General features: G+C 47.6%; 1 protein-coding gene across 2 annotated transcripts in view; it reads right to left on the bottom strand.

Annotated features, from left to right (window-relative positions):
* Rarb (retinoic acid receptor beta) overlaps nt 1-19,568 on the bottom strand; it is a 501,591-nt gene that overhangs the window by 134,544 nt on the left and 347,479 nt on the right. For both annotated transcript variants that reach the window (XM_012949394.2, XM_004661295.3), the window contains one exon: nt 10,341-10,489. In XM_012949394.2, the coding sequence (XP_012804848.1) occupies nt 10,341-10,489 (149 nt within the window). The remainder of the gene's footprint in view (nt 1-10,340; nt 10,490-19,568) is intronic.

Raw genomic sequence — 19,568 nt, 5'->3', positions numbered from 1 at the left:
AACCTCTCTCTCTCTCTCAAATAAAAATAAATGCTTTCCCTCTGCTACCTGTATAGCTGCTTCCTTCTCAGCCACAAGATGCCATCTGACACCTACGAAATCAAGTCACCCTCCATTATCCTTCAGCAGCCCATTTTGCTCATTTCTTTCTGACTTTGAAGCGTGTATCACTTATCCCTTGTATGAAGTTCCACGAGGATCTGCCCGCTCAGTTCTCTGGTGAGACTCTAGTATACTCACGTGGGGAGGATCAATAAAACATTTCCTGAGACAACTGAACGGTGCTCTCTATTGTCAGAAGAGACCTGCCCATGAGCTTGGGAATAATAAAAGACGGACCAGAAGCACATTCCTGCTGGAGACAGGCACGGCAGCTTTGCCAGCTCTGCACCGTAGAACCGATGTTAAGTCAAATTGCCAGTTTGGCCAATAGGGCACTGGTGACGCCCTGCCAGTAGAAGTTGAAAAGTACTTGCCAAAAACAAGCAAACAAACAAAAAACAGAAAAAGTCTTTTGAACTTGTGTTATTTGGAATCAGCTGCACCCTCACAGCTTTGTGTGTTTTGAATACTTGGTCCCCTGCTGGTAGTAATTTGGGAGGTGGACCCTTGCTGGAGATGTGTTGGAGGGGGTGAGGGTTGAGTTGTCGTTACCCAGCTTTCCCCCTTGCCAAAGCTCAGCTCACTGTCTTGTTACTTTCTGCCAGCTGCTGTGACAAGAAGTAATGGCCAGCCTCTGCCCTGCCAACCTTTTTCAGGCTGTAAGCTGAAATAAACCTTTCCCTTCCTGCCACTGCACTGGTCTGGCGTTCCAGCAACAACACTTGTATTTAGAAAAAGGGAAGAGTACTAAGATTAGATGTGTTTATGAGAGAAATTAAACGAAAATGAAAACGAAGAAACAAGATGTATTCATACTGGGCTGAGGATGTGGCTCAGCCCAGCACCGCCACAGTTAAACGAAAGGAAAGGCGTTCGCATGCTGTGGCTGCCCCCTCTCTGGCTGGCACACATCTACCGCCGCATGAGCAGCTCAGGTGGGGTTCGGGAGAGCAGTCGCCCCGAGACAGGAATGGAGCTGAACAAGGCCATCGTAGACCAGTGGACCCCAGCCCGGCCATCTGAAACAAGAGCCGCCCAGAACTGTAAGAGCCCTAACAGTCCATCTTTGTCAGCCACTGAACACTGGTTTTGCCAAGCAGGAAACTAAGTGGCCCAGCAACACGGAGTACACATTCTCTCAACCTTTCCAACGTGGACTGCCAAGTGCTGCTGAAAGGAGCATGATGACAAGAAAATCGCAGGTGAGGAAGCAAGAGCTGAGTGTGCGTAGGTGTGAGGAGTGGCCAGACGGGGCGCATGGACTTGAAGCTACCAGGTCCTGGGGCCCAGCAGGCGGACGCCAGCTCTTTCTACAATGACTTAGGCTCAGTGGCTCTAGATTAGGTCCCGCCAAGGCCTATTGGCCTGCTATCTCTGGCATAAGTGCCTGGCCACCAGGGTCTGAGATTTGTGAGAAGGAACCCATCTTCACGTACTGGAGCAGAGGCCAAGGAAATGTGGCCCAGTGGCCAGCGCTGGCCCACTGCTTGCTTTTAATAAGTAAGGCTTTGTTAAAGTTCTTGCTCTGCTACACAACGTCCATAGCGGTAATAAGAGTGGAGTTATTCTGACAGAGCCATATGGCCCTAAAAACCTAAAATACTTACCATATGGCTCTCTATGGGAACAGTTCACAACCCTGCTCTACTGTAACCCAGGGAGGCTTGAGTTGGGCCTTAGCCTGAGTTGTGAAGGGAAGAGGCCATTTTGATTTGGGTGTAAGTGAGCCAGGAGCTGCTCGAAGGTCATTGTGGGAAGAGTTCTAAGATTAGATCTCGTCCTTCCACTGAGTATTCAAGAGAACGATAACCCAAGCAGAATGCTGTGTACACACTAACTCACTAATTTTTTAAAAATGTTTTTTGGGTTTTTTTTTTTTTTTTTTTTTTATTCTTAGGCACTGTCTCACACTAGCCAGGGGTTGATCTAGAACTCACTCACTGTAGTCCAGGCTGACCTCGAACCCTCATGTCTGTCCTCAACCTTCTGAGTGCAAAAACTAAAGGCATGTGCCACTGCCCCCACTGGCCAGAAACTCATTATATATTCACAACAATGCTGATATGCAAGGCCTGTCTCCATGTAAGGGTTGATTTTGATTGTCACCTAGGGCATTAATGAGGCTTGTCTTGGGGTATGTTTGTGAGACGATTCACTGAGGTGGGGGAGACTTGCCCTGGAAGTGAGTGATATGATCTCACGTGTGGGGATCCAGGCTGATTAACTAGGGGGGAGGAGAAAGACACCTGAGCACTGGTGCACCCCTTTCTCTGCTTCCTGGTCCACCCAGATGTGGGCAAGCAGGCTCCCACTACACAGCTGAGAGCTGGTCCTTCCCCACTATGATCGACCCCATCCCCTGGACCATGAGTCAAAATAAACCTTTCCTCCCTGACAGTTTTTCTTGTCAGGTGTTTGGTCACAACAGTGACAAGAGAAGAGAGGCAGCAAATGTACAATGCTTGTACAAGGTCATCAGGGTAGCAGTAGCCCAGCAAGGACGCCGTTCCTGCCATTCTCACCCTAGACTCTAAATACCGTGTGGTTATTTGAATGCTAAGTGTCCCCATAGCCTTGTGAGCTTGTGATCCTCCCACTTTGTGCCCAGCTGGTGGAGCCTTTGGGAGGCAGAGCCTTGCTGGAGGAGGTGTGTTGCTGGGGGAGGCCGTTGGGGTCAGCCTGGCTGGGTGTCAGGGAGCCAGCTCACTCATGAACTTCCTGCTGTCTTCTTGAGCCATGTTTTCCCTGACACGCAAAACCTTCTCCTCGAAGATATAAGCCGAGATAAACGTCTCAGATAAACTTCTGAGATAAACTGCTTTCAGTTGGATGTTTTGTCCCAGGAATAAGATACCTGATACACTACGGTGGTGATTTGATTCAGGTGTCGCCCATAAACTCAGGTGTTCTGAATGCTAGGTTCCCAGCTGATGGAGATTTGGGGATTAAAGCCTCCAGGAGGCAGTGCATTGTTGGGGGTGGGCCTGTGGGTGTTATAGCCAGCTCCCCCTTGCTAGTGTTTGGCATACTCTCCTGTTGTTATGGTCTACCTGATGTTGGCCAGGGGGTGATGTCCACCCTCTGCTAATGTCTTTGTTTTCTCTGCCATCATGGAGCTTCCCCCTGGAGTCTATAAGCCAAAATAAACCTTTATTTCCCCACAAGCTGCTCTTGGTCAGGTGATTTCTGCTAGCAATGCGAACCCGACTGCAACAACTACTCTCTGAAAACTAAAGAAAAGGGAAAGAGAACATCTGATTTAAGGCCAAAATTGTGTGTAAATTTTGACTATGAGAAATGAGACTTCTTCCTAAGGACATTATTTTATCTTTTAAAAAATATTTTTGGCCAGCCAGGCCAAATGAGCCAACTGGTGCAATAGTGGCACACCTGTTATGGGGGAAATCAACCACCCTCTAATTTGACTGCAGGTCCTCTCCATGGGAGGGAATACATCCCTGATACTGAAAACCTACAACAGGGGTAGTCATGAGCCCTAGGAGTATAACATCTGTTGCTGTCTGGCTAAAAGTATATAGTATGCTCATCAAACTGCCCAGTAAGCACTTCTCTTAATGTTTATACCCATATATTAATGCTACCTTCACTTCTGGTTAGAGAACCTTCTCTTTTCAGATGGCAGTGACCTTGGGATGACTCAGAAGGCACCATGGTGCTGGGAAGAAGTGACAGAGAGTGCTCAGCACTGAAACATCTCTATCACACCTTCCAAGGCTCAGGGTCCATTGCAGAAGAGGTGGCAGAAAGAATCTAATTGTCAAAGGAAGGGTAGGACTCTTTACCATGTGCTCCTCCAGACACAAAATGGCCTGGATATCCATGACCTCACAGTGCCTGACACTACCTACACAAGACCATCACAATAGAAGAAAAGATCATGACATCAAAATAAAAGAGAGACCGATTGAAAGGAGGAGGGGATAAAAAATATTTTTATTTATTTGAGAGAGAGAATGAGACAATGGGCACTCCAGGGCCTCCCTGCCACTGTAAATGAACCCCAGACACATGCACCGCTTTGTGCATCTGACTATACATGGGTGCTGGGGAATCAAGCACTGGTCGTCAGGCTTTGCAGACAAATGCCTTTAGCCACTCACTCATCTCCTCAGCTCCGATTATTTTATCTTACATTGTCACTTTTTATGTGTGCATAGAGTCTAGTTCCACTAAATATCCCAGGCTGGCTTCAAACTCACATTTTAATCTCCCAAGTGCTGAAAGACCTGCACGCATCTCCGCACCTGATCTCACTGTTTCTTTACAACCTCCTATTGCTACATCTTTTGACTAGCCTGCCTCACATGCACATTGTGTTCTGTTTGTGCCCACTCAGCTGGAAGTCCCCTAAAGGGACATCCCAAGGGTGTGTCTAGAGGCTTTGTTGCCGTGGTAATGTTGTGTCAACAGACAGGCACTAACTCTCCCCAGAGATGGACACAACTTATTCATGACATCCTGACTGTCATCCTGTATCTGCAGTGGTGGCTGGGATGGCCACCAGAGCCATCGGAGAATGAAGTTTTCTCCAGTCACGGCTGCTCTGGCCATCCTGGGCATGCCACGCACAGGCCACTGTAGGCGTTCCATTTTCTTTTTGTTCTTAGACAGAGACTTGTGTAGCCCAGGCTGGCCTCAACTGGCTACATAACAGAGGAAGGCTTTGAACTCCTGGCTTGCCTGTCTTCATGTCCTGAGTGCCAGGATTATAGACATGCACCACCACGCTAGTTTTAGTGGGGTTGAGGATGGAAACTGAGGCTTGGAAAGCCAGGAAAAAGCTCTACAGACTAGGTCACATTCCTAGTCCCCATTACTTCTTTTTACTTATTTGCCTAAAGTTTTTAATATGTTATTTATTTATTTCAGAGAGAGAGGCAAATAAAGAGAGACATTGGGCACACCAGGGCCTCCAACCACTGCAAACGAACCCCAGACACATGCGCCACCTTGTGCTTCTGGCTTATGTGGATTCTGGGGAATCAAACCTGGGCTCTTCAGGCGAGTACCTTAACCACCAAGCCAATCCTCCAACCCTTTTTAAATTTTTTAATATTTATTTTTAACTTCATTTATTTTTCAATCAGAGACAGAGAAGAGAGAGAAAGAGAATGGGCATGCTAGAGCTTCCAGCCACTGCAAACAAACTCTAGATGCATGTGCCAAGCTGTGCATCTGGCTTTAGGTGGGTACCTGGTCCTTTAGCTTTGCTAGCAAGCGCCTTAATTGCTGAGCCATCTCTCCAGCCCCTCATTACTTCTTAAGGTCACAGTGTGGGTTCTACCTGAGAACAGAGACTCCCAGCCAGGAAAAGACAGGGCTGGCCCAGCACCAGTAGGTGATCAGTGTAGTCCATGTGCCTGACTGAGTGTCAACATCCAATTGAATAGAAGAGGAATAGAGGAGGAAAGGAAGCTGCATATGAGTTCGTTGCCTAATCAGCACTGGAGAGAGAGCCCAAGTAATGTCCCACAGGATCAGCTTGTCACAGACTAGCAGCTGAAGCTGACACACCGTTTTGGAGACACTGCAGGCTATAGGTATCCAACACCTTAGAAGTGAGAGGAAGTGGGTACAGCTCAGTTGTTAAGTGCCTTCACTAGAGTACATGGGGCCCTGGATTCAATCCCCTGTGCCCTATGGCCCTCTTCTTCCTCCCCTTCGCAATAAGGGAAAGAGTAGCTGGGTGTGGTGGCACACGCCTTTAATCCCAGCACTTGGGAGGGAGGCAGAGGTAGGAGGATCACCGTGAGTTCGAGGCCACCCTGAGACTACATAGTGAATTCCAGGTCAGCCTGAGCTAGAGTGAGAACCTACCTTAAAAAAAAAAAAAGAAAGAAAGAAAGAAAGGAGAAAGTAAAAGGAAAAAGCTTGAATCTGAGTGTGGTGCTGTGCTAACATTGTGGCTCAGGGTACTTAGCCTCTTGCTAATAATACCAAATCCCCAACACAAAGGGAGGAAGGGTTTTTTTTTTTTCAGCTCACAGTCAGGGTTACAGTCCATCATGGCAGGAGGCAGGAGCAGATCATATTTAGTACAACCGTGAGGATGGCGGAAGCTCAGCTCGCTTTCTCCTTTTACACAGGCACCACATGAGCCACCCCCCAGGTCGAGTGAATCCTCCCACCTCAGCTAATCTCATCTGGAAAATCCTTCACAGACGGGACCAGAGATTGTTTCCAGGGTGACTCTTAATCCTGACACGTTATCACATTAACCATCACAAACCATAATCCTAGCTACTCTGATGACAAGTTCAAGTTCAAGGCCAGCCTGGTGTAAGTTCCTGAGGCCTTGTCTCAATATTTAAAAAAAAAAAAAATGTAGCTCAGTAGAATACTTGGCTAGCATGCACAAAGCCCTAGGGTCCAGTACCACACAAAAGAGCCTTAAAAACACCACTTTTACTAATTTATCCCAAAGAAATTACTGCAAGTATACCTACATTCTATTTTTGTAAGCAAACAAACAAAAATTTATAAACTGGTAAAAAACACTGAGGATTTTTTTTTTTAAGTTTTTTGAGATAGGATCCTAGCCCAGCCTGACCTGAAATTCACTGTGTAGTCTCAGGCTGGCCTTGAACTCATAGTGATCCTCCTACCTCTGCCTCCTGATTGCTGGGATCCCATTAAAGGTGTGTGTCATGACACCAAGTTTTAAGAGAGGTTGTCTCTGAGGAAGAAATACTTGCTTCAATTTTCTATTTTTCAGACATCACACCATATTGGTAATTTTAAACAATATCCTTTAAGATTATATTTTATTTTTGGATACTTCTATTTCTTTTTCTTTGAGTGCAAAGTTTTTGTTTTACCACCTCATGTTCCTTAGTTCTATAGACTTCTTCATTATTTTCCCAGTGAGCCCCAAAGCCTTTCTCCCCACCAGGAAGAAGGACAGCCAGTGTGTTCAGAGGTCCCCACAGCACCTAGTGATCAAGGTCAGCCCGCAGCCTGGGACACTTCTGACCTGGCTGTGTCCATGGTTCTGGTGAAAGGAGTCACTGTTCGGAAAGTCAGGGCCACTTACCTGAGCTCATCAGGGTTGTTGGTGCTGGTGTGGATTTTGGTTTTGGGTTTTGGTTTTTTTTTGTTTGTTTGTTTTCCTAAAAAGAATTGGGATCCCTGAGCAAGCTGGGAGGTGAGAGAATCGGTTGACAAGGAGCTGATTCAAGCCCCGCTTACTGCCCAGGACGCGAGGCTGTGTGCCGCAGAGGCCGAGTGCGCAGAGCCTTTCCCCGGCCGTCATGGAGCAGGAAAGCTACGCAACCCCACCCCTGCTTCAGGCTTTGGGCTTGGCGTGACTTCAAAGCTTTTGGAAATAAAGCAACCTGTTCTCGTGGATGTGGTGGCTCCTGTCTGTAAACCCAGCACTCAAGAGACTGAGGCAAGGGAATTGCTGAGTTCCAGAGTAGCCTGGGCTACTTAGTAAGACCCTATCTCAGTAAACAAATAAATTAATTGAAAAGTATTTTCTCAAGCTGGGTGTGGTGGCACATGACTTTAATCCCAGTGCTTAGAGGCAGAGGTAGGATGAGTTCGAGGCCAGCCTGAGACTACAGAGTGAATTCTAGGTTAGCCTAGGCTGGAGTGAGACCCTACTACCTCAAGCCTCCCCCCCCAAAAAAAAAGTGTCTTTTCAGGGGCTGGAGAGGTGGCTCCTCAGATCAGAGTGCTACCTGTGTAAGCATAAGGATCTGAGGGGGCCTGGGACTGCTGGAGTTCAATCCCCTTCCAGCTATGTAAGTAGCTGGGTGTGGCCACACATGACAGAAATGCCTGTCCTGTGAGGAGCAGGTAACAGAGCAGCCAGGACTCCTGAAAACAGCAAGCTCCAAAATCAAAGAGAGAGACTCTGTATCCAAGAGGGGTCACGTGACTTTCTCCTCTGGCCTCCACACATGCATGGGGCACATACATGTGTGTACAGCATCTACACACCACATCATACACATACATGCAAAAAAAAGTGTCCTTTCATTTAACTTTCAAATGACATTAGAAGCCTGGTGTGGTGGTGTGTACTTTAATCAGCACTCGGGAGGGAGGCTGAGGTAGGAGGATTGCCACAAGTTCCAGGTCAGTTTGGGGCTAGAGCGAGACCCTGCTTCAAACAAAACAAAACAACAACAACAACAACAAAAACTGGCCTGGAGAGATGGGTCAATGGGTAAGGCACTTGCTTTCAATGCCAAAGGATGCCAGTTGGATTCCTCAGTACCCATGTTAGCCAGATGCACAAGGCGGCTTACATGCATCTAAAAGTTTGTATTGGTGTGCCCATTCTCTCTCTCTCTGCCCCTTTCTCTCTCAAATAAATAAATAATTTTAAAAATGATTTTTTTAAAGTATATGATCAGATGCACAAATGCATTGCTTGTTAACCAGTGCTGAACAGTTGTTCACAGACTTCTCCCAGAAACCCTCTTGGGAGACTGCAGGAGAGAGAATGTCTGGAAGAAAGCCCCCACTATCCTGAAGGGGGAGTCTTCAACGAACTTCTCCAGCCTGGACTTCTGTAAAGTGAGGTCAAGTTTCCTCAAATGACTTCAAAAGAAGGGGAACTAGGCATTGTGACTTTCCGGGGCTGCATGTCATTCACACATTTTTCATCCTACATCATGAAGCATCCACTACGAGCCAGGCCACAAGTGGGCTGGGCAGGGGAGTCTGGTCCTCCACCACTCATGCCCACAGGAATCAATGTGGTGAAGCTGGCCCCTTCCCCACCGTACTGTGATGGGGAGCAGCTCCAGTTAAGCGTCCACAGTGAGGGGGTCACCGCTTGTTTGGGCCATGGTGTTTAGGCCTCTGAAGATCTCTCTGGCTTCCCTCCTCTCTCCTGGTGCCCAGCCTCTGCAAGTAACCTCGACCAGCACACGGAGTATAGAGCCGAGGTTCCCCACTCCCAGCCAGCATCCCGGCAGCCAAGCTGACGGCAAACCCGCAGGTGACCACAGACAGGTGGAGGAGCTCAGGGAGGACCACAGGAGTTCTGCTGCCTGCAGGTGACCAGAAACCATGGAGAAGTACAGAGAAGACCGCAGACCCATGGAAGTGTGAGCTGATAAAAGTCTGCCACGTGAAGCCATTACATTGTCACCAAGCATACAGTGACTGCTTATGCTGATAACGCCACAGAGCCCTGGGAGTGTGATCCCAGTATGTTAACAACTACAAATGAATCATGCAGTTTAGATAGAAAACACACAGCCTTCTAGAGACAACCAAAAAGAAGTTATCCATCTAGGGAAGGGCTGGCAAGCTCAAGATAGCCATCATTCCATGGAGAAATGTTTTGTGGATGAGCTGAATTTGCCTATGACTCAGTCTGTTTCTGCTCTCCTTTACAAACACAAGGAGCCTTTTTACTCAATTATGCTTCTTGGACTTGATAGCAATTGTCTAGCTTGATTCAAAGCAGCCATCTCCTCTCTGACACATGTTCAGCCTCCAGTGCTCTGTAGGCAGGAACTTTAATCCAGCTCTCCTGAATTTATGACACAAATACAGTAGCAAGTCTGCACAGGCTGGAAATCAAAGTGTAATTCAAAGGCCACAGGGCTGAAGAGGAAGCCAGGAGATAAATCCTAATTTCAACCTTGGACTGTCTGCAAGTTGATTCAGCGGACTGTCAGTCATATTTAAAAATAAAATAAACTACAAAGACACCAGATGGCATGTTCCAGGAGAAACAGGGCAATAGTTGCCAGGATTCCTGGCAAAGAAACAACTCCTTTGTAGGGTATCTTAAGGGCCCCACAATTCTTGGCCCCGATAAGTCATTGACAAACATTTCAGAACTTTAAAATGAAGACATGCAAAAAGTAATAAAAACCACTGGGCTGGAGTAATGGCTTAGCAGTTAAGGCATTTGCCTACAAAACCAAAGGACCCAGGTTCAACCCCCCCCACCACCCCGTACCCATGTAAGCCAGATGCACAAGGTGGCGCATGCATCTGGAGTTATTTGCAGTGGCTGGAGGTCATGGTTCACCCATTCTCTCTCTCTCTCTCTTTCCGTCTCTCTCTCTTTCCATCTGCCTCTTTCTCTCCTCTCTCAGATCAATAAGAGACAAAAAAGAAAAAGAAAAGAAAGAACAAGTGAAGAAAACCATATACTACAACCAAGCTTGCCGTCCTGATTGTAGGTTTCGAAGCAGCTCGTTTTCGGAGGAGCCGGGGGGTCACACCCCTCAGCACGAGGGACTCACCTTGCACCCCTCGCAGGCACTGACGCCATAGTGGTATCCCGACGACTTGTCCTGGCACACGAAGCAGGGCTTGTACACTCGGGGCGGTGGAAGTGGAGACGGTGGGCTCGGGACGAGCTCCTCAGAGCTGGTGCTCTGTGTTTCAATCGCTGCAACGGAGGAGGGAGAGAGACAAGAGAAAACGCAGTTAAGGTCCTGTTTGCTTCGGCCAGCGAATCCCCGTGCCTAGGCCCCAGGTTTAAGCAAGAGCAGGACTGAGCAGGACTAAGCCCAGACGACAGAGCTCATTGTCACCACAGCAGCGGTGCTGACACAGGCTGCGGCGCGATCTCACCCGCGTCTTTCTAATCTGCAGCCCATCAGCGCTGAGGGGGATGCGGCATTCAACGCAGTTAAACACGGCAGCAGATGCTCGGCTTGTGCTGTGGACACAGGCCTGTCCAACGGTAACCGCTCCCCCACATCTCTTCTGTTTCCCACACAGCCTTGAATGAATTGTGGGTTCTGATGGTTTACTTAACGGAATGCAAATTGCCTTAGAAAAAAAGTGAAAAAAGCATCCAAGCCAGTCCTTGTGGGTATAACAATGCCCGTGAAATGTGAAAGACATGGGCCGGAGAGATGGCATAGCAGTTAAGGCAATTGCCTGTGGAAGCTTAAGGACCCAGGTTTGAGTCCCCAGGACCCATGTAAGCCAGATGCTGAAGGTGGTGCATGGGTCTGGAGTTTGTTTGCAGGAGCTGGAGGCCCTGATGTGCCCATTTTCTCTCTCTCAAATAAATAAATAAAATATGAAAAACATAATTGAAAGGAGTGAAATGATACTCCAGAATCTTCAATCTAGAGACTATTTCCTGGTGTATAAAAATTTTAATTATTCTATTTGTACCTGTCCAATTGAAATATTTCCCTTTCTCCTATAGACAAATTTGTAGCAAATCAGGTCACATCCATCCACCCTCAGAACACTCTTAACAACCCAGCCCATCTCAGTACGGGGCTGCCTCACCAGACTGTGGGGATGTGGCTATTGGCTGTGGAAGTAACCTCTTCATTGGCCTCCCTGAACCTGCACTTTCCACCCTAGAGACATTATCGAAACAAACACACATAATAAGAATTCAAAGGTCAAAGTGGATCGCTTTTAGGGCTGAAAAGATGGTCTAGTGGTTAAGGTGCTTGCCGGCAAAGCTGAAGGACCCAGTTTTGATTCCCCAGTATCCCAGTAAAGCCAGATGTATAAGGTGGCACATTCATCTGGGGTTCATTTGCAGTGGCTAGAGGCCATGGCATGCCTACTCTCTCTCACTCGCTCAAATGAATAAAATACATTTTTAAAAAACTGATCTCTCTTGGGCTGGGGAGATGGCTTAGCGGTTAAGCACTTGCCTGTGAAGCCTAAGGACCCCGGTTCAAGGCTTGATTCCTCAGGACTCACGTTAGCCAGATGCACAAGGGGGCGCATGTGTCTGGAATTCGTTTTCAGTGGCTGGAGGCCCTGGCGAGCCCATTCTTTCTCTCTCTCTCTCTCTCTCTGCCTCTTTCTCTCTCAAGTAAATAAATAAATAAATAAATAAATAAATTAATTAAATTAAATAAAAAAACTGATCTCTTGGGCTGGAGAAATGGCTTAAAGGTTAAGGCGTTTGCCTGTGTAGCCAAAGGACCCAAGTTCAATTCCCCCAGACCCACATAAGCCAGATGCACAAGGTGGTGCATGCATTTAGAATTCGTTTGTAGAGGCTAAAGGCTCTGATGTACCCATTCTCTCTCTCTTTCTCTCTGAAATAAAGTTAATAATTAAAAAAACAACCCTGATCTCTCTTGATTGCCTACGCAAAAGCTTCCAGTGGTTACCAGTAAGGTCCAATGCCTCACGATGATGCCTCACGATGTTCTCCAAGGCTCTGCATGCCGTGCCCCCGGCAGCATGCTTGTCTCCGATGGTTCCCCTCATTAGGGGAGTTCTATGCCACTAGTTTCCATTTTATTTCTTGAACAGGACAAGCTCTAGTACCACTGTGACACAGTGTGGCCGCCACGGGAAGCCCAAGGCTTGAGCCAGACCAGGCTGGAGAGCGTGCCAGGACCCAACCACAAACAATCTCACTAACCATTCTCCACCCAGCAGTCCTCATCCCTTCACACCCTTTCTCCTCTTAGCCCTAGAACAAACGTCACACCCTCAGATATGATATCCTTAGTGAAGATAGATGAGCGTGTACTTATCATACAGGTCCAATCCCTAGCACAGGAGAGGATAGGAAAAGATAGAAAAACAGAAAGAAAATGCCCTTCCCACTCCTGATCCTAGTATCCTATTATTTTATCTTATTTCCTTTAAGAAAAAAAAATTTGTTGTTGCTTTGTTTTTCGAGGTAGGGTTTCACTCTAGCTCAGGCTGACCTGGAATGCACTCTGTAGTCTCAGGGCGGCCTCAAGCTCACTGTGGTCCTCCTACCTCTGCCTCCCGAGTGCTGGTTTTAAAGGTGTGAGCCACCACGCCTGGCTCCTTTTTAAAATTATTTATTTATTTATTATTATTTGCAAGCCGAGGAAGAGAGAGAGATAGAATCAGTGTGCCTGGAGCTGTTGCTACTGCAAATGAACTCCAGACACATGTACCGCTTTGTTCATCTGGCTTTACATGGGAACTGGGGATTCGAACCTGGGCTGTCAAGCTTGCAAACAAGGACCTTAATCACTGAGCCATCTCTCTAGCCTTACTTTCTATAACTCTTCAACTGTACAAATTTAAAAAACTTAATTTCACACATTTTTAAATTTCATACCTGTCACTCTTCTCCCAAACACAGACACATGCTATAAATATGGCCTCTCATGAGGTCAGGGATTCAACCTGCCTTCCTCACAATGGTGCTCCTGGGCCACAGACCTCACACAGGGTGGGCGTCAACTGTTGGATTAATTCCTGATGTTTTCCCTTCTCCCTTTTTTCCTCTTTTCAAGCACTAAGTGCCCTCTAGGTTTTGACGTGCTAAAATTAGAAATCAAAGAGCACTCTTATACTCATTTGCTTCCTTAAAAAAGTAATTAATTGGCCCTTTGGAAGAGAATCAACATTAATTGTAACATTTTCATAATTCAGAAGAGTCTTGGAGTGAATTCATGAGGGGAATCTCGGTCTGGTAGAGGAATGTCTTCGAATCTTTACGGGTTAGGTCAGAAGCAGGTGGAATGAAGACATCAATCCTGAGAACATAGTTCTTTAGGCACGTAAGTGCGCTGGCTTGGGACAAATTCCCTGGAGAGGTTTTTTTTTTTTTTTTTTAAGATGTCACTAAAGCTAACCACTAACAACTGTCATTGCAAAAGCATGTGTCTTTGTTCAAATGCAAGAAAGCAGTCCATACCCATGAATCACCCGCTATGCTTTCACTCAGAGAAAGCCCTGTGGGATTTTCTTCATTTGCTTATGAAAGTGGAATTCTGTTGAGATCAGTGAGGTGCTTAGCTTATGATGTCATGAATATACTTCCGTGTCAGTATCTTTCCTGCAAAAAAGCACTTCGTTGGAATGCACATCTTTACAGCTAGCCTCAGCACACCTCCAATTGGCATCAATTCTCAGAAATGGAATTATTAGCTTAACAGGGAAATTTCAAAATTATTTTGTGGGGCTCAGTGCTTTCTGGCAAAACCAAAGGGCCCAAGTTCAATTCTTCAGTACTCATGTAAAGCCAGATGCACAAAGTGGTACATGTGTCTGGAGTTCATTTATAGTGGCTAAAGGCCCTGGCTCTGTCTCTTTCTCTCTTTCTACTTCTTTATCTCTCAAATAACTAATACATAGATAAGTAAAAAGAAAAAGTAACAAGAATTATTTTGTTAGTGTTGGATTCAGATTGATAAACTGATGTCTAGAACTGCTGCCCACTTCCGTCTTTCTCCCAGCCTAAGCATGCCTTTACCCTTCCTGTCCTGCCCTGTCTTCCAGATGGGTTTGATCTGTGTCCTTTTATTTTCACCCATGAGTGAGTTACCAGCTCTGGCCCAACCATCAGTCCATCCCTGCACTCTTAACAGGAAGGGCCCTGTGTGACAGGAGGGGAAGAAGGTGGCATTCTCTTTGCTCCTGTAGGACACCCACTCTGGCTTGTCTAGGGCAGTTGGAAATAGAATCCTGTTAGGGCTGGATTCAGCTGTCACAGCTATGCCCTGAATTTCACAAGTGGGTGGTAATTCCCATAAATATGTCACTTCAAATCCACACACCAAAGGGAGCCCAGCATTTCATCCTCCCAAAGAGAGGAAATAGAATAGGGCGCGGTCCACTCCCAAGAAATGTGGGACACAGTAAACCCACTGGCACAGAGGCCTGTTACATGTCAGAAAGCCCCCAGCCTTTCACAAAAGGAGGTGAGATTTCTTCTCTCACATAGGAGCGCCATTTATAACTCAATGAATCCGGGAGGCTTTTCTTGAAGCTTGCCATGAATGAAGAAAAAAAAATCAATAGAGGCCTGGCATGGTTTCCCCAGCCTGGTCATATGCCTACCCACCACGGTATGGTGCAGCCTCACACTCATCTCATGGGCCCAGCCACTCACAGTCACGCCAAGCTTTGTGTCCCGTGCCGTGGAAAGCTCAAGATAAGTCAGGCCTGGTGGTGCAGGCCTGTTATTCCAGCTACTCAGGAGGCTGAGGCAGGAGGATGGTAAGTTCAAGCCCCTACCTGGTCTGCACAAGGAGTTCAAGGCCAAGCTGACTATCTCACAATAAAAAATACAAAAAGGCCGGGCACACAGTGATACAGCAAAATGAAACAGCACTTGACCCATAGGCATGAGGCCCCGGGTCCAGCCACAGCAAAAGTTGGTGGTCCATGGTACTGTTTTGTTTACATGCTCTACAGTGCTGAGAACCACACAAAGCCAGAGGAAAACACACACACACAAATTTAGGGCTAAGGAGATGGCTTAGCGGTTAAAGTGATTGCCTGGGAAGTCTAAGGATTCAGGTTCGATTACCTAGGACCCACGTAAGCCAGATGTACAAGGTGGCACATGTGTCTGGAGTTTGTTTGCAGTGGCGGGAAGCCCTGGCACACCCGTTCTCTACCCGCTCCCTCAAGCAAATAAATAAAATATTAGAAAAAGAATTTCACATGTTGGACAAGAGTGGGCGCATCCAGGGTGGCACACTGATTTCAGATTTCTGTGGCATTGGCAGAACACTTGAGCCACCCTCAAGCAAGCATGCCAAGACAAGCTCTAGAATTACATCAGGATGTGGCATCAGGATAAAGGATTTGTACTTCAGCGCAATCACTCGCCTCTTTAGCAATCTAGCAGAAACACCTCTGGCCAAGTCTATTAGTGCTTCTCTTGCTGCTGGTGGGAAACGCGGCAGGAGCGGCCGCAGCTCTCGGGCACTGGGCACTTCTGATATTTAAGGTGGATACAGACTGCTCGGCCATTGATCTGCTCACCACCACCGTGCTTAAATCAATAATCTATTAGTCCCTTTAAATTAGAGTTAGATTCATCAAATGCCCTTGAGGAGCCTCAAACATTTTCTCCCGTATTCCAGACAAGCACAATCAGTCCATGGAATGATAAAATTTTTTGCTGGAAAACCCTGCCGGCTCAGCAGACAACATGTCTGTATTAGCTCATTCAGCGATCTCAGGCTGGCCAGAAAAGCAGTTTTCCAACATCCCCCGGGGAGGCGGCTTGTGTCATTCACTGAAATGGCACTCCAGGCATCCTGGTGCAATCACAGTGGGGGACAATCTTTTTTTTTTAATAATTTTATTTATTTATTTATTTGAGAGTGACAGACACAGAGAGAAAGACAGATAGAGGGAGAGAGAGAATGGGATCGCCAGAGCTACCAGCCTCTGCAAACGAACTCCAGGTGCGTGCGCCCCCTTGTGCATCAGGCTAACGTGGGACCTGGGGAACCGAGCCTCGAACCGGGGTCCTTAGGCTTCACAGGCAAGCGCTTAACCGCTAAGCCATCTCTCCAGCCCAATCTTTGAAGAATAATTCAGATCTGCTTTTTGCCTCTTGCCTTCATTTATTTCCTGCTTACATATTGACTGCCTACCCAACCTTTAGCACCATCAAGTGAGCCAGGTGAGCGCCTGCTGCCTTGTCGGGGCACGGTGGGGCCAAGGAGGGATGCCTGGCTCTGTGGGACAGGGCTGCCGGGCCCCATGGTCCTGGCAGGAGTGGTATCAGCGGCGGAGATGCTGACGGTGCAGCTCTGAGCTGCATACCACCCAGAGCCTTCAAGAATCAAGATAGAGGCTGGAGAAATGGCTTAGCAGTTAAGGTGCTTGCCTGCAAAGCCAAAGGACCCAGGTTCAATTCCTCAGTACCCATGAAAGCCAGATGTACAAGGTGGAACATGTGTCTGGAGCTTGTTTGCAGTGGCTTGAGGCCCTGGTGTGCCAATTCTCTCTCTCTCTCTTTCTCCTTTCTCTCTGCCCAATAAATAAAATAAATAATAAATAAAAAAGAATCAAGATGGAACCAAATCTGCCAGTGTTTTAAACCCTTCTTCTCCCACAACTTCAACAGGCCTGTCCCTGAGGAAAAGTCAGACATCTGCCTGTAAAACGAGTCAAGGAATGTTTGACTTTTCTTCTTTTGTTTATTTTATTTGTGGCTGGCTTTTTTTTTTTTCCTTTTGGAGACAGAGTTTCATGTAGCCTAGGCTGGCTTCAAACTCACTATGTAGTCCAGGCTGACTTTAAACCTCTGATCTTCCTTCTATCTCCTGCCTTGCAATTACTGATTTGCAATGTCTTGCTCACACGGCAGGGCCACATAGCAGCGCCTTAGGGAGACTGGACCGTGGTACTCAAAGGGTAATTTTTCAGAGGGTCAGCAGTAAGTGGTGAAAGACCATTTCCTACTCCCCCCTCCTCACAGCACAGCTTGTTAATATTCCAGTTGTTACCAGAAGGAATCCCTGGGACAAAGGGTTAAAATTAGGGAAAAACAGCCACCTCCAGAGCACCAACTTCATTCTTTTTCAAACGAGACTTAATGGACGTGAACTTATTCTCAACTTGCTACAAAAGCTTTGAGAACTTTTGCTGTCTCTGCCCGTCTCCTACAGTGGACTGGCATGGGTTACTAGGGCAGGGATGCCAGTCTGTGCCCTCAGACTCTTTGCAGGCCCACCCAGGAAAGCTCAGCCAAGATGAGCCTCCTAGGACAGCAGTAAAGTCAATGGTAGGCTCCACTGAGACAGGTTCTTAAAAAGAGTCATTGCCTTGGCAGTGGGCTCCTTCACAAAATGAAGGGGGAAGAGAAAAGAAAGAAAGAGAGAAAGGGAGGGAAGGGAAATTAAACATAGCTGTCTGCTAAGTGGACTTGGCTCCCAGGAACCCCACTCACCTGGGAAAACACGGTATCAATGGCCTTGTTGTTACAACACACCTGCATGTCACTTAAACATTCGGAAAGTCTCCAACAGTGGCCCCTTCACAACTCCTCACGTGCCTGGCATTTTTTTTTTTTCAAAGGTTTAGATTAGGGAGCAGAATTACCTGAAAGAGAGGCTCCGTGTATTCTTTTCCCATTATGACTAGCCAACCTGTGCTGATTACAGGATTTTAAAGTTGGCCCTGATTACAGGCATCATGAAAAGCCTGCCTTTTTCACTAGAAACTTCTGATTAAGATGGTATATTTTAAAAAATTATTATTATTTTTTTTAAGGTAGGGTCTAGCTCTAGCCCAGGCTGACCTGGAATTCACTATGTTGTCTCAGGCTGGCCTCGAACTCCCAGCGATCCTCCTACCTCTGCCTGATTGAGACAGTATTATAATTCCGTTTTGGGGCAGCTGAGCCTGCAGAGGAAAAGGAGCTGTAAAGCAAAAGGCATTTCCTGCACGCCCCCCACCAGCGCCCCCGGAGGGGGTGGATTTGTCGCCAGGAGGAGCTGGGGGTTGGTGGGCGGGAGCTTTTGCAGCTCATTAATGGGAATGAATAGCAGCAAAGTTGCACTTGGTCAGGACATTAGTCGGGTTTCATTTTTGTTGGCACCAGAGACCCTAGCTGGATTCCCCCCCCCACACTCTCCCACCCCCTTCTCTGTGGACTCGCTGCAGGATCGCAAGGCCCACGGGCTCACATACGTTAAGCAGAAAGTCAAAGGAAACGCCAAAGTTCAACTAAAGTACAAGTAATTAGAACCAGACCCGGCGGCAGGGCGGGCGCGCATGCGCGGTTCATTACATGTCATTTACAGGGTGGGGAGGAGGAGGAGGAGGAGGGAGTGGAGGGGGAGGGGCTGCGCTTCCCGGCGGCTGTGGGCAGGATGCTCCTGGCCCTGCACGGGGTGCGGCGCGGGTTGCAAATGTGTGAGTGGCTTTCTGAAATCAGGGACCTTGTTTGCTCGGAGGGACCCCCACCCCCACCCCCAGCATCCTGACTCCATGCCCTGCCCGTGACCCTGGCCTTGTGTGATTGCCCGGTTGGTCACCCACAGAGGACCTGGCCTGGCCTGCTCTTCTGTCTGACCACACATGTAATACAGAGGACACGAATTGAGGCTGGCTGGGGAAAAGTTTTGGATGGTGGAGTGTTTAAGGAAAGTCTCACTTTGCTAAGGGAGTGTAGTCATGGGGCCCACAGCGTCAGCGCCAACCAGGGAAGGGAAGAGGCAGAATGCCAGCTGCGCCCCAGAAAATCCAGGGAAGCCGGGCATGTCCACAAAGTCCCCTGAGGATTCCCAGGCAGAGGCTCTGACGGAAGAATGCTCTAACTTAGTCCCATCCTGCTGATTCAATTCGGTAGGACCTGCCTCAGCTGCCCAGAGGCCCGTTAAGTGCTGTGAGGGCAAAGCGGGCAGATCTCCCACCAGATGCCTTCTCTTGCTGCCATGCAATGTTGGCCGCAGCCACAAGTTGTTGCTTCATTCACTGAGCACTGCTCTGCTGGACCTAGCTAAGTACTCACAGACTCCTCCCCCAAACCACAGAAGGTCAGGACTCAGCACCTCAAGATAAGGAGATTTATAAACACAAGGCTAAGTTGGAGAGATGACTCAGCCATTAAGGCGCTTGCCTGCAAAGCCTAAGGACTGGGATCGATTCCCCAGTACCCATTTAGGCCAGATAACACAAAGTGGAGCCCACATGTAGTGTTCCAGGTGGCTGATTGGGTTCAAACTAGTGCTGATTGGATTCAGTTAAATGTGACCAGATCAGAGTGAATCCTGTCTCTCGGCCACCGTCTCCTGGGCCAC

The sequence above is a fragment of the Jaculus jaculus genome, chromosome 16 (genome assembly GCF_020740685.1).
Source record: "Jaculus jaculus isolate mJacJac1 chromosome 16, mJacJac1.mat.Y.cur, whole genome shotgun sequence".
In the NCBI taxonomy this organism is placed as follows: domain Eukaryota; kingdom Metazoa; phylum Chordata; class Mammalia; order Rodentia; family Dipodidae; genus Jaculus; species Jaculus jaculus.
Note: the sequence above shows the minus strand (reverse complement) of the source record. Positions and strands in the feature narration are given on the sequence as shown.